The sequence below is a fragment of the Mixophyes fleayi genome, chromosome 9 (assembly GCF_038048845.1).
Source record: "Mixophyes fleayi isolate aMixFle1 chromosome 9, aMixFle1.hap1, whole genome shotgun sequence".
In the NCBI taxonomy this organism is placed as follows: Eukaryota; Metazoa; Chordata; class Amphibia; order Anura; family Limnodynastidae; genus Mixophyes; species Mixophyes fleayi.
The window spans coordinates 93,279,047-93,294,925 of NC_134410.1; the positions used below are offsets into that span (position 1 = coordinate 93,279,047).

A 15,879-nucleotide genomic window follows, 5' to 3' on the forward strand; every position below is an offset into this window, starting at 1 on the left:
ATTTGCACTAAAAAGTGTAGGGTCTGATATACACCCTTATAATACATCTGAATTTCTGAGTGCAGAAATCCTAATATAGCAGTCATGTATAGCTCTCATAAGCAGGGCCCTCTTTCCTTGTGTGCTACTTCTACTGTTCCTTCACCCTCCGTACCTATTGGCCTGCTTCGCTAGCTCTGTTTTCCCTGTTTTCTTAAGCTTTGGCCTTCCTTTCGCTGATTTCTACCATCCCTTTCACTATCTGTCCCAGATATAATCTGATTTGCTTTACCCTGTCACCTGTGTTTGTATATATTTTTGTATCATGTTGTGTCTTGGTTCTGTTTTCTGTATATGTAATGTACGGCGCTGCGTACCCTTTGTGGTGCCTTATAAGTCAAAAATAATAATAATAATTATACTGTATTTTTCTGAATTTGCACTACAAAGTGTAGGGTGTTATTAAAATGGATTCACAGCAGTACACCGATGAGCAGGAGCAGCAAGCAGCTGCTGCCACCAGTCCTGATGGTAGTTATCCCTGTACGTCATCTGGTAAAGCCTATGTAAAAGTACATAGTCTTTTGAAGTCAGGGAAACCAAAAACACCTTTTACAGTGTTGAAGAAAAAAAGAGCAGTAATCCAGGAAAAGTTAACTGCCGCTAAAAAAAATTGCCAACATGCCATTCTACACACGCAGTGGCAAAGAAAGAATGAGGCCTTCGCCTTTCTCTATGAGTGTGAGATCTAAAAATGTTACTGAGGCTTCTTCTTGTAAGGTAACTCGTGACCAAGCAAGACCAAGTAATTCGTAGTCCAAAAGTGGTGCACAACTATTGTTAAGTGTGAAAACCGAGCTGGAAGAAAACAGTAAGGCATTAAAGGAAAATGTATGCTCAGAATCAGAAATGACACTAATCCCTGAGCAGAGTCCATCCACGAGCGGTATGTGTAATAGTAACCAATCTGATAGTGTACCCATGAAGAAGGGCCCTTCAGGCACATATCAGCATTTCTGCTGATATGTGCCTGAACAGCCCCAGTGCAGCCGGTGATACACCAATTGAGGATGCCACTTTGGAATTGGAAGAGGATGAGGGGGATATTTGTGTAGCCGACGAGGGCATTAATGAAGATGTTGATGAGGATGAGGTTGTTTGTGTAAGTCCTGCACCAGTGGAAGCAGTTCTGGCACGTAACAAGAAGGCGGCCATTTTCATGCCTGGTCATAAGACCAAAAAAGCCACTTCTTATGTGTGGAATTATTTCTAACCAAATCCTGACAACAGTTGTCTAGCCATTTGTAGTGTATGTAAAGCCACAGTCAGTCGGGGGAGGGACCTTAACCGGAGAAAACCTGAAAGTTATGGTAAAAAATAACAACAAGCAGTCCATCATAAGCCTTCTCTCACCTACATCCCAACGCCTGCAATCTACACCAACAACACCGTCCTCATCAATATCCTCAGCAGCGATTGGAGTTAGCCCTGCATCCAACTTGGTAAGGCTCGATGACTCCTGCACTATCCTTGATCCCTCTGATGAATTCTTGAGCGTTAGTCCCACTGATGCTGCTGTTGCTGCTGCTGGGGGTGAATCTTCCTCACATAAGCAACCCAAAAAGAAGACCGCTAGTACGTTACAACAATTATGTCACAGATTTAGGGTATTTGCTTACTGATTTTTGCACTACTCACCCAAGAGGTGCGGAGTCTAACGTGTTCCTGGTTTTCACCAGGGACCCCCGCAAGGAAGTGTGGTCTTAGCTGCGGGAACACGCAGGTCGCGGTCCTCTAAGGGAGTAATCAGTGAAGCAGTAGATGAAAGCGGTGTCGTACAGGCCCAGTCCAAACCGTGAATTCAGGAGATGTCCAAGGGGAAGTTCAAAGCCGTAGTCAGGAAAGCCAGGTCGAGGTCAGAAGCACAGGAGGAAGAGTCAAATATCAAGCCGAGGTCAAGTTCACAGAGAGCACAGAACAGGGGTAGTAAGTAACAAGCCGGGTAATACACAGGAAGCGCTGGAAACGGTACACAGGAACGCTGGAGCTAGGATGAGACCTAATACTCTGGCACTCTCCATGTGCCAGAGTGAGGCTTTTATACAGGTGCAGTCCAATCACTGGCGGTGGTGACGCTAAACACCACCACCGGAGTTACTAGGAAGCGTTCCGTTGCCTAGCAACGGAACGCGCGACCGCTGACCCGGAAGTACGCAACCGAGCGCTCTGTCACAGAAGCAGACGTCCGTCTCTGTGCCGGCAGGCATAGCACGGAGACGGCGTCTGACAAATTAACTGCGAAACAATCGTTTGCTAGAGGAAGCAAGTATGACAGCAGTCACTCAGACGCAAAGCGGATCAGACGCTATGGCAACTATGCTAGTGTTAGATCTGCATCCAATATCCACTATAAATGCAGCTGGTTTTTTCATTATTAATTGAGATTCTGTTTTACCGTTTCAAAATTCCATTGCGACACCATTTTTCAAGAAAAGCTATTCCTCAACTGTACCAGAACGTTTGTAAGAATGTAATAATTGGGCTCAAAAATGCCATTCTACCCACTGTACACTTAACCACAGATATGTGGACAAGTGGAAGTGGGCAAACCAAAGATTATATGACTGTGACAGCCCACTGGGTTGGTCATTCGCCTTCACAAGCAGGAACAGCAGCAGCGTGTTCACCACTACACAGGCTACTCTTTGTATCACCGGCTTCACTAACAGGCATACAGTTACGAAAACTAAGGGATGTCATTGATACATGGCTTATACCACTTGGACTCTCCCCAGGATATGTAATTTCTGATAATGCCAACAATATAATGCGAGCATTACAGCTGGGTGAATTCCATCACATTCCCTGTTTTGCTCACACAATAAACTTGGTGGTGCAGAGCTTCTTGAAAAATAACCGGGAGGTGCAGGAGATGTTTTCGGTGGCCCGTAAAATTTCGGGACATTTCAGGCATTCTGCCACAGCATGTAGGAGTTTGCAGCAGCTCCAAGAACAATTTAATTTGCCCTGCCACCAACTTAAGCAAGAGGTGTTAACTAGGTGTAATTCCACCCTGTACATGCTTCAGAGGATGGAGGAACAGCGGAAAGCCATACAAGTGTATTGCACAAGCCATGACATTGGGAAAGGAGGGGGAATGTATTTCAGTCTTGCACAGTGGGGAATCCTTTTTGTGCTGTGCAAGGTGCTGAAACCATTTGAATTTGTGACATGTGAAGTGAGTTCAGACTCTGCTAGCTTGAGCGAAATCTTTCCCTTAATTCGACTATTAGAAAAGCAGCTTGACAAACTGAAGGAGGATATGAAAGAAAGCAATTCCGCAAAGTATGTTGTCCTTTTAGATCAAGTACTTAATTCGGTTCACAATGATCCAAGAGTTATTAAAATCTTGATGTTGGATCACTATGTTTTGGTGACTGTGCTTGATCCTAGGTTTAAGACCTACATCGATTCTTTGCTTCCAAATGACCGAGATCTGAACAGATGCAAGGAGCTCTTGGTCAGCAAGTTGACCGCTGAACTGGTCCTTGGCGGGTGGCAGATCACAACAGTTTGACATCTGGTCTGGTTTGAAAGATTTTACAAAAAAAGTGTGACCTCGGCCATAACTCCATCTGATCCTACTATTAACATGCAAATGATGGTGGAGGATTATTTTCAATAGTCCACTGAAATCGACATGTCAGACAGTCTCTTTCCATACTGGGAGGAAAAACAAGCCATTTGGAAACCCATGTACAAACTTGCTTTGCAATACCTAAGCTGCCCCCCCTCCAGTATGTACTCAGAAATAGTTTTCAGCACAGCCGGGAACCTTGTCAGTGATCGATGTACGAGGTTACTTCCTAAAAATGTGGAAAAGATGATGTTCATCAAAATGAAGTACATCTTCCACATGAAAAGTCTTTACCGGCAAATACATCCAAGTACTGACACTTCTCTAATGGTGGATTCCAGCGGAGATGAATTAATAGTCTGTGATGATGATGTACACACTGATGAGGGTGAGGATGATGCTGAAGATGATGACATCATCTTGACAGTGTAGAATTCATTTCACAGCACTGTTGGTCTAACATGCCTTTAGGGCATTGATAGCTGGTTTAGTGGGGGCCCAAACAAACAAAGCACTTCAGCCACAAAAGTGGCAGCCCTTGTCACTGAAGTGCTTGGTTTGTTAAAGTGTGCATGTCCTTTGTAAGATCCAACATATGGGTGGGTGGGAGGGCCCAAGGACAATTCCATCTTGCTCCATTAATCTTTCCTGGCACTGATGTGTGTTTCTGCCATTAGTCTAACAAGCCCATTGTTAGCTTGTTTAGGGAGGGCCATGTTGGAGTTGCACTTCAGCCATAAAAGTTGCACTCCTTGTGGATGAACTGCTTGGCTTGATCAATTGTGCATGCTACCTCTTCTAAAATTGAATGGAAATCAAAGGAAATTAGTGTTAGGGAGGTTAATAATAATAATGTAGGTATAAAATAATAACGAAATTATGTGATTTTACCCAAAAAATGAAATTTAGTAAAAAATAGCTAACCAAACCAAAACACACAAGGGCGGTTTTTGCAAAACCAAAACCCGGAGTTAATCCAGATCCAAAACCAAAACCAAAGCCAAAACACGGGAGTCAGTGAGCATCTCTAATTTTAAGACATACTTGATCCATACCAGTTTCAGAAAGATAACAATATATTTTACAATTGTTCATACTCTTTTTATTTTATTACTACTCTGCTTCATTCCTTACTCTCCCATTTTAGTGACTGCAACCAGAGATTACGTTGTCTAGAATCCACCCATATGTAATCCTTACAGGTATAATTGCCTTACATGTAGCCCTACTGACATTACCATGAGCAAAGTGAAACACAAACTGTTTCAGTTGTAACAGCATTCTTTTACTATATTAGAAAGTAAAAATATAAACAAAGTGAGCATACAAAAATGCAATATAATAACATATTTAATGTATTTGTTAAAATGTAGTACTCAGGTCATGGCCTTCTGCTTTCAAGTGGTTATAGGGCAGTGCTGTATGAAATTGTCAACCATGAATAATGAATGCTTGCCTAAAATTGCAGACAATAAGATATACTTCACACAGCAGACTAAAAGCAAAAAAAATACAAAGTATATATTTTGCATTCTGAGACGCCTCCCACTTAGTCAACAACACCAGTTGACCCTGGCTCCCTATAGTGTAGTATATTTGTATGTGTTTCTCATAAAAGATTATTTAATACTTTATTAGTGTGACATAACATGTTTATTAAAGTATAGGGGCCTAAACCACTAAGGAGTGTGTTCCGCAAATGCGTACGTATTGTCAGCACAAAATACACTGCGCATGCTCAGAACAAGACAGTACATAGTAGAATACTGCCACATCCAAGTCACTTCCGAGCAAAAAAACATTTATTACAGCCAGCAATTTAGGGGAGTGAATGGGGTGGGGATTGGGCAGATTCACATAGGCAATATACAGTTAGGGCGTTCCAGTGCAGCAACATCCAAGTCAAAGTCAGGCGCACACAGAAATACACTGGTTTTCTGCCATATCTCTTGCTCCAACTGTATGGCTAGTTTAAGTTCCAAATACTAGTGCTGATGACTGAGTATGTATGCGAAAACGTGTTTGCAGTCAGGGGCAAATGTAGAAATTAATTTTATGTACAGTAGACATTAAAGACAGTCTAATAAATGTTTTTCCAAGGAAAAAAATAATAACTTTTTTTTTCCATGTATAAATGACTATATTATTGACAGGTAACATTAATTGCTTAATATTTTTTTCTGTGCATTCTTTTGAGATTTTATATTCCACATAGGTATTGCATGTATCCTGCAGTGTCTGGTCTAGAAAAGCAGAGTAAACCTACACCTGTAATCAACACCAACACTTGTTGACTTCAAGAGCATGTAGATCTGATTTATGTGCGATTTAAAACAAACGCATGATGCGCTCAGTATGTATGCCTTAATTAATCAGGCCATATGTGTACTTGTACAGACAAGCGTAACTTCACTGTGCAGTTATTCCAACATATAGAATTAAAATATAGTTTTGTGCATTTCTGTCTCATAGTGCTACAGTTGCCAGAGCTGGCTGGGACTTGTAGTTCTGTGATGGGTTGGGAGATTAGGTAGATATAGGTGGAGGAGGACCAGAGAGGGTAGGGGTGTGAGAGCCATGGAGGTGACCTGGCAGATCAGGCCAAACACTTTCTCCTATAGGGGGGCAATTTTGGGGCATGTCTGTAAGAGTGAGCTGACTTCCCCGCACTGTTTTTGACACTAGTCATTGTGGAAGCAGAAACTGGCCTGCTAGTCCCATCTAACCATAGTAGGTCTTCTACAGGGAATGGGGAAACATTGTGTGCTTCCATCAAGACCCATGGATTGCGGGGGTGGGGAGTTGTCCAAAATTTAAGCTGGTCTATTAATCCGGCTTGCTAGTAAAGTTCCAAGTTAGGGGCAGCAAGACCGCCCCTCTGCTTAGGGGGCGAAACAGCCAAGCCCGGGCCAATCTAGGGCTCTTTCCCCTCTGCACAAATATTAGGGCTAACGCCTAGAACTTGTTGAGTATATGTTGAGGGCCAAGGCTGGGATAGATCAGAACAAGTACAGGATCTCAGGCAGGAGCATCATCTTCAGCACAGTTATTCCACCAAACCACAAGAAATTATATTCGACCCAAGAGTTTGTAAGGGCTGTGAACTGTTGCAATAGTGGAATGTAGTTACATTCTATAAGGTTATGGGGGTGATAAGGAATTGAGATTTTCAGATACTTGAGGGATGAAGAGCACCAATGAAATTTCTAGTTTGGTTTGAGAGAGAGCAGCAGCTCCTGGGGAAATCCCACCCCCATGGCCACTGATTTGGAGGGGTTTTATTTTAATTTGGAGGCTTCTGAGTATGCTTGGAGGACCTCCTGTAGTGTGGGGAGAGAGGTCTCAGGGGCGGACAGGAACAGGAGGACATTGTCCACAAATAAGCAGAACTTGTGATGTATGCCACCGATTCAAGTGCCTGTAATAAAGTTACTTGTCCTAATCTTTTCTGCCAAAATTTGACTGCCATTGCAGATATGAGTGGAGATAGTGGACAACCCTGCCTCGTCCCATTGGTAATTTGGAAAGGAGACGATAGGAACTCGTTGCTAAGAACTCAAGCCTAGGGACAGCTATAGAGAGTTCGGATCACTTGGAGAAAGGGCCCACAAAACCCAAACCTGGCAATTACAGCCATCAGGTAATCCCAATGAATCCTGTCTAATGCCTTTTCTGCGTCCAACGAGAGCAACAGTAAAGGGTGAGTACAGGCCACATGGGACGATAGTGTGCTGAGACCTCCTCTCGTATTATCTGGTGCTTGTCTGTCCATTACAGACTCTACTTGGTCCTGGTTAATCAGGTGCGGCAGGACAGGATTTAACCTGTTAGCTATCAACCTAGCAAATATTTTTAAATCTATATTTAAAAGTACAATAGGTCTGTTGCTTTGGCAGTAGGTCACGTCCTTGCCAGGCTTGGGGATGGTGATAATCCTAGACTCGAGCACCGAGTGGCCTCAGTAAAGAGGTCCCTGAGAACTGGGGTCAGTTCAGCCTGGAAAGAAAGATAAAATCTATTTATGAGCCCTGAGCCCATCTGGTCCTAGGGCCTTGTCGCATTTAATCCTCTTCCTCCATCCAGACTGAACACAGGTCTACTGCCATGTCAGAAGTGAGGGAAGGGAGCCTGATAGTATCTAAACATCTGTTTATGAGGGCAGGCGATGAGTGGGTCAGGGACTGGCTGTACGGAGGTTTTAAATTTGTTCATAGTAGGAGGAAAATTGGTTACCTATAGCTAGTGGATTAAAAATCCGGGTCCCTCTGGGGTTGCTCAGGGCTTTAATGTGATTAATTACGTTTTCCCCCCTAAGCTTTTGGGCGAAAAGTTTAGAGCTTCTGAGTAGAGATGTTCACTGACCCCCTTGTTTTGGTTTTGATTTTGGATCTGGATTAACTTCGTGTTATGGTTTTGGTATTGGCAAAACCGCTATCACCCCTGTTTCTGTGTGAGCAATGGCATTGATCAATGTCACTGGAGAATTGAGAGTGACAAGAACACTGCTACCCCTGTTTCTGTGTGAGCAATGGCGCTGGATCTCCTGGGGAGGGAGGTACTTATGGAATCCAAAACCCGTGAGCTCAAACAACGCAACAGTGATGTTTTTCCTCGATTCAGATCTGAGGACGCGTGAAAGTACGGAGCCTGCTTGCGAGCCTACTCGGATTTCCTAAGCTTGGGTGGGTTTGGTTCTCAAAAAACTGAGCCCGAGCATCTCTACTTCTGAGTAAGCCTGGCAATGTGTTATTCATCTGCTGTAAGGAAATGTTATTCAGTTTTTTAAGGAGATCCACTAGTATCGCTTTAATAATGGGGTCAGAGGGGTTGAGTTTATGCTGGTGCTCAAAGTTGCTATCTGGACTTCGTATGATTCTTGCACCTCCATTTGCATACGTCTAATTGTGCCGTGGCTTATATTGCTGCCCCCCTCATGGCAGCTTTCACAGTGCACCAATGGGTGCACTCCAAAGTGTTCTCCAGAGCATCAGTCTGTAGGTAGGAGTCTACAGTCTCACGCATAACTTGATTGCCAATAATATCTAGTAACACATAATCGGCCACGTTCCCCATGTAAAAGACATTTGCTCTCCTAATCTGTTGGACAGCCTGGAAGGTTCAACTCAAAAAGGGGAGCTGCTTAGAGTTAGACATGAACAGAGATACTAGGGTCATTGTCTGCTTACTCATACACCCCACCAGGACTAGATATTGGCCATTTTTATCAGCTACCTTCTTCTCCAATTTAAAGGGACCTCATGCCTTAATCAAAATGGTGACTCTGTTGTGTTTAAAAGGTCCACAAGCTACATGGCAGATGGGGTAGGAGTGGTTGTGAAATTTAGGAGTGGAGTGGAAGGAGAAATGGGTGCCCTGGACTGAAACTATATCTGCTTTATGCGTCCAAAAATATTTGAGAGTTACTTTATGTTTATTAGTGGAATTTAGTCCTTTAGCATTTATGCACAGGAATTGGACCATGGCCTTGGATGGAATAGTAAGAAAGCAACTTTAAGCAGAATCTGGTGAGGAGTGTATATGCTCCTGGTTATTGTCTCCACATGGCTTGGGGAGGGGGTTGGAGCTCAAACATCTGGAAAGGAACTAGTAGGGGGGTAAACAAAAATAGTTACATAGGGAAGCTAGAGCCTTTGCAACAGAAGGGAAGGGAAAAAACGGAAGAAAGAGTGGTAAAAATTGGCAATTATGTGTGGACGTGGACCTGAACCAGGGTGACCTGACCCCAGGGTACTCGGGAGGGGGTACCCAAAGTGCAACAAAGAAAGGCAATCATAAATTGAACAGGCAACTGCAATGTGACTGACCAGCATGAGAGATAACCGCAAAATAAACATTTGTCTTTATGTCAGTTCTAAAGATATCAACGGAAAAAGATAAATGAAACATTTGAACTGAACATACCTTTCCCCAGGAGGTGGGGAATTGTGTTTGGGTGATGTAATGGTCATGTAGGTTCCATTCCTGTGGATGAGGAGCAGTGTTAAGTTTATAAAATAGTCTGCATTTATCAAGCGTGGTGGCCGAGATGTCCTGGAACAACTGAAACTCATCCACTTGAGCAGATGAGGAGGGCAGGAACGCTCGCAAGATTTGTTCTTTGATGCAGAATAAATAGACTCTGAGTAAAGTGTCCTTAGGAGCTGATTCAGGGGCTCGCCTGGATTTAGGAAGCTGGTGGATTCTGTCTATGATAAGGTCCTAGTCTGAAGCATCAGAGAGTACCTTGCGAAAAAGGTCCGTGGCATAAGCATATAAGTCCGATTTCGAAACAGAGTCTGGGATGCCCCGGATTTTGATATAGTTGTATCTCGACCGGCCCTCATGGTCTGTGATCTTGTCTCTAACAGCAGAGATTTCTCCTGCAGTAAGTCGTAGGCCGATATAAGGTCATTGTGAGAGGAGACCAGCTCCTCCATCTTAGTCTTGAGGTGGTCCGTTTTGGATCTGATTTCTGCCAGTCAGATTTGATTTCTTTAACGGTCGCCCGAAAATCAGATGTTATGTCAGACTTAAGGGCTGTCAGGAGGTATAGATTTGAGAGTGATGGGTCAATCAATAACAACTTTCTGGGGGTACCCTTGTGCCATGTCCAGATCTTGTTGTGATTTAGGTGATGACATCTGAGGATGTTGTCTCCAGGATTTAAAGTACATCTAAGTTGTCCCACGAGGGGCCTACTTAATAGATTTAAATTTCTTGGGTGGCATAGTAATCCTAGGTTAACAGAGTTTAGGGTTGTCAGAGAAGCACAGCGCCAAGGAGTTTGCCCAGACTGCAGTTACGGTTCCCACGTTCATGGCTTATGAAAGGGAGTACCACCTGTATAGAGATGGGATCAGGGTCAAGGTCCAGATAGAACAATCATTTAACCATTATGAGGCTTTGAGGTCATGGCTGTGGCCATCTGAGAACAGGCCCCTAGTGGCTGCAGAGATAGGTCTAGTAAATAAAGTCTGTATAATATTTTCACTGCTTAGATCCTGTCAGGAGGCCCAGGCCGGTCATCCCTCTGGGGTCTCCAGGGGATATATTCAGCAAGGTGTTTGGTGGGGAGTGGCCCAGCAGGTAGTCCGAGTAATTTTTGGCCCGGAGTGGGTCTCACTTGCATCCACTAATGGGGTCCAAGTATCTCTTGTTCAAAGAAGTGTCATCAAGCTCAGCTGGTAATGACTCGGAGGATTCTGTAGGTAGTGGTTATTGTAGCAGGGAGAAAGGAGTAGGCAGGACCGGTCGGAAATGCAGCACGTTGCAGTCTCTGCTCTGAACCACCAAGTTCGGCACCAGTCGAACGATGTTCTGCCGATGTGGGAGTGTTTTGGCAGCCTGGCAGGGCTTCTAAGTTGCTGGCCCAGTTTGCATGTGCCCAGTCTCGCGGCTCAGGGCGACCATCCAAGGGATTTCAGGTAGGCCACAAAATTTCGGGTCTTGTATCCAGGGGCCTGGTTCAGTGCACAGGCTCCCTGGGGTCTCCTACTTTTTCCCCACAATGTAAGGCACAGCTGGGTAGGGACCTGGGGTGGAAAAAAGCAGATCTCGTTGTCGTTGTGACCATTCTTTGGTGAAGCAGATGGAAAGCATGACCTGCTATAATGGCATCAGTACATGCCCCCAATACTTTCATTTTTTAATATGTAATCCTGGCACCTGATGCCCATTGATGCCAAGTGGAGCCCCGATGATTTTCAGCACAGGTTTGGTTTACCTGAGGGGGACCGCAGGTCCAATACACTTAGGGAATTCCACCCATGCATACCAGGTTCGGGCTGGCTCAAATTATGACAGGGGAACCCCACACTAAGGGTTAATTATTTTCGGAATCACTTATGTATTTATTCTCTTTTATTTTAAATGGCAGTGATCATCAAGTTGATGGCAATTATTTCTGTGTCGTTACTCTGGCCACGTCAGGATACAGTTATATTGTATCTTGATGTACCTGTATCTGTACACTGTGTTTTCTGTTTTAAGATACGTGCAACTAAAAATACGTACAACACTAAATACTTAGGGATGCTGCAAATTTGCAGATGTAAGTTTACACTTATATTTGGGCCTCAAAATTGTGGCCTATGGTAAATGAGGCCCTATGTGTTTATTAATATACAAAAAAGTACTACACATTTTATGATTGAAATTCATACCTTGAAATATGTGGTTAGGTTGCAAGTCTTTAGAAGGTGTCTGTATACTGCAAGCAGCAGGACAAGAAGTAATTGAATTCCGTTGAAAAGTGCAAGTAAATGGGCAATGTTGCTGCCAATTTTCTTTAAAGTACCAACTCTCAGTCTCATTAATTTCCATAAATACAAGAGAGAAATCCTGCATTGAGAACTGATTGACATTGGACCGCTTCAAAACTTTAGGTCGGCAGACAAGCAGAGGTCCGATGAGTCCAGAATGGAAGTCTTTGTTCTTGCAGAAAAAGAAGAAATAAAAAGTTGAAAATGCAAGGTATTAAAAAACACTCATTACTCAAGCACATGTAAAAAATATATTCAATGACCTTATATATAAGCGGATAGTCAGGATTTTCTAAATTGCAAAACATTACACGTTAATTAAATTGAGTGTTTTAAGAACAAAAACATATTCCTTTACTCTTGTGAGGAAGCATATATTATACTATACATCTGGAATGGATCATAAAATCCAGTTTTATAATCTGCAGTTTCCATTAGAAACATTAACGTGATAAATGTGGGTTAAATGGGTGAAGTTTTTGGTTCTCAAAGAGTTTAATTATGGGCATACAAGAAAGACTGGGCCCTGAGAAATGAAAAAGCTTAAAATTTCTGTAGAGATCAGTGCAATAAAATTGGGCTAGCTTTAAAACATCTAACCAGTGACCTAGTTTTCTAGGTCCTTCCAAAGTTCACAAAAAATTACATATAAACTTAGCTAGTTGTGAAGATGGAACACAAAGCCAGGAAGAGACAAACCTGGAGGAGGAGACCCAGGAAATATGACAGTATGACCATTTGGAAGTAAAATGGTAATTATAGACAAAAAACCACAATAGTAACTGTTGATGACTTATGGGTGAATACTAATTCATGGTTATCATTCTATTTTGTATTGTTGTCTTGTTTATAGTGTTGAAATGTTTTTTTGATTAATTTATATATAAAAATCTTCTCAATATTAATCATCTAAACTTTCTTCCTGTCTCGTATGTTTCTTTATTCCACCTCCTCTATAATCTACAGGTTGAAATATTTCTAATTATTACTGTAAATTCTAAGTATATTAGATGTTACTGAGGAGTCATGTGGCCATATAGAAAGCATGAGTGCTTTTACACAGGTAACAGAACTCCAAGGTAACTTGTAGTATCCATAATAAGTTGAAAGTATGGGAAACATTATCCCTTTTTTATTTTTTGAAAACATCTGTTCCTTTACACACGCATAGATTGATACAAAGACTCACACTTACACAGACTGACAGTTTGACAGTAGTCCTACCCTCCTGTTACCTTTCCTGCTGCTCTACATAGGAGTGATCTGTAGCCGCCTGGGTTAGCCTGCTCCAGTGATAATTGAAATTGAGAATGCAGGCTGCAGAAAGTCGCAATGATGTGGCTTCCTATTTTTTACAATGCAGGTTGCATCCTAGGACTCGGCAGCTGCTGTGTCCATAATCCTTCATGCCGGGGAAAGTTAAGTAAAGTAACTTTTCTGCATAATTGGCATGTTATGAAATCAGAACGCATCATCTATACAGATATTCTGTCTGATTCATTAAGGAAAGTAAGGCAAAAAATTTGTTTTCTCCTGGACAAAACCATGTTACAATGTAAGGAGTGCATATTAGTTTCTTAGTTTGCACATAAGATAAATACTGGCTGTTTTTTCATGTTGCATACACATACTTGATAGCTTTATTTGCACATTGAAATTTAAAGTTGATCTAGAACATGCCCTACCACAACTATAAATCTGCCATCACATTTTAAATTTACCTCCCCCTCAAATGCAACATGGTTTTGCCAAGGTGCAAAGTTACAAATTTTTTTGCTTTACTTTCCTTAATGAATTGGGCCCATTATTTACAGAAACATCCATGGATACTCTCCATCGATATATATTATAGATTAAAAAAATGATCACAATTTCCACGCCTTTAGGAAAAAATATTGTAATTAACATTATTATATTATTATTATTATTATTATTATTATTATTATTTGTAGCAGTAGAAGTAGTAGTACTAGTTTGCTGTCCATAAAAACTCCTCTGTTTATATTTAATTATATTACCGATGGTCTTCCATAGAAGGTCATAGTCATAGTGTATTGTTTTAAATGATTTTTAGCCAGATCCTTTGTAATATTTTGGGGTCTTTTAGACCAAAGAAAATAAGATTATTTTTAAGACCATTTGGAATATATTTTGGGGGTTTATTTTTGTTTAACTACTCCAGGACCTTGGATGTTATTTTTGTAACTTCTCCAGGAGCTGTGAAATATTATGTTTTTTTCTGGTTGGTTTCAAGCATTATTGGAGCAAAAGCTTATAAGATTGGATCGTTTACAGATTAAGACATCAGATGGTAAGTATATGTAATGTGGTATAAACGAGAGCTGTGTGTTTTATTTAAATTTTACTTTGTGGAACTACATGGCCCACTAGGCCCTGGGTGTCAGGGCATGCTGGCACTTGTGGTTCTCCAAGTGCCTGCATGCCTTGGCTGCCATGGGTATGTTGGTGCTTGTTGCCTAGAGGGGGGCCTGCACAATATTTTTGCTGACCCCACTCCCTAGGGAATCGAGCCCCATGCTGAACAGCCTGGGGTTGATTTGTCATTATGGCAAGGGGAACCCCTGCAGCTTGTCCCCATGTTATAGTGCCACAACCACAACTGGTTGGCCTAATGCTGGTTTTCGTGAAATCAGGGGGACCCCACACATTTTTTATCCCGATTTTGCAGAAACCAGCAGTAGGCTGTCAGCACTAGGGTTAATATCCTTATTAGGGGGGGACCCCATACATTTATTTTTTTTTTATCTATTTTTTTGCACTGTAGTAGAGCCAGCGGGTCAGGTGGCTCTAAAGCGGCTTGATCTGCCAGCTCTGCAGGAGCTGACAGGTACATATGTATCTGTAGCATCCTGTGAACTAGAGCAGCCCTGCACCTGAATTCAACAAGATCCATGCTTTGATGAAATTTGGTGCACACAAAGCCTAAATATGGATGTGTAATTATTTTTATGTGCTATGTGTTATTTTGACGAGGATCCTTTTATGTTTGTGTTATGCTATTTTATGCTGAAAATAGAATAGCTACTGCTTAAGAACCCTGGAGTAAGGACTCTTTTATTTGGTGATTTCTACAATATATATATAATATATATATATATATATATATATATATATATATATATATATATATATAACATAACCCAAGAGCAAAAAAAAAGCATTCTATGCTGAGCACTCTTAAGTCTCAATTAATTAAATCTATGAAAAACAAACTTTAATTTTTATAATAAAATATATTGGACCTTACCAATAATGCTACAAATTGGCAAAATATCAAAAAATATAGTTGTAAAAAAAATAAAGAAAGTTTATTAAGTGCAAAGAAGTTAAAGTACATGTTTTCCCAGGTCCTATTTTTTATCAATATATTTCTGTATATATTTTGTTACAGGACAATTAACAAAATGTTTATTGGTTCTAAAAGAGTAATTGTCACATTATCGCAATGTCTCAGCACGCTGCATCTGCTATTTCCACATTCTACTATTAGTTGCCTTCCAACTTATCTACTATATAAAAGCCTAGTGGCGTGTGTCTGTGTGTGGGAAAAAAAAGCAAGCTGCAGCGCCACCTGCTGGGCGAAGCTATACACTGAATTCTTAGTGCGTGTGGAAAAAAAACTCAGAAAGGGCTGAAATTTGCTGCAGCGCCACCTGCTGGGCAGAGTTATACACTGACCTACTAAATTCTAAGTGTGTGTGGGAAAAAAACGCAGAAAGGTCTGAAATTTGGTATACTAAGATGTTTTTAATTTGTTAATTTAATTTGTTAATTGTCAAAAGTTTTTATAAAGATTTAAAAAAAATATATATATATTTCTTGAAGGAGAAGTGACAGTTAGGAGTGGTTGGTGGTTGCCGGGGGTGACAGAGCGAGAGGAGTGTGATACTCAGGACCGCTGAGAGAGATCCCTGTGTCTGGATAGACATCTGGATAGATGTGGCGATAAAGATGAAGGATGAGGTGATGGAGAAAAATGAT

General features: G+C 41.6%; 1 protein-coding gene across 3 annotated transcripts in view; it reads right to left on the reverse strand.

The window, feature by feature from the left end:
- The window catches only part of F8 (coagulation factor VIII), a 515,303-nt gene that overhangs the window by 133,679 nt on the left and 365,745 nt on the right, over positions 1–15,879 (reverse strand). For all 3 annotated transcript variants that reach the window (XM_075184684.1, XM_075184685.1, XM_075184683.1), the window contains one exon: positions 11,779–12,049. In XM_075184684.1, the coding sequence (XP_075040785.1) occupies positions 11,779–12,049 (271 nt within the window). The remainder of the gene's footprint in view (positions 1–11,778; positions 12,050–15,879) is intronic.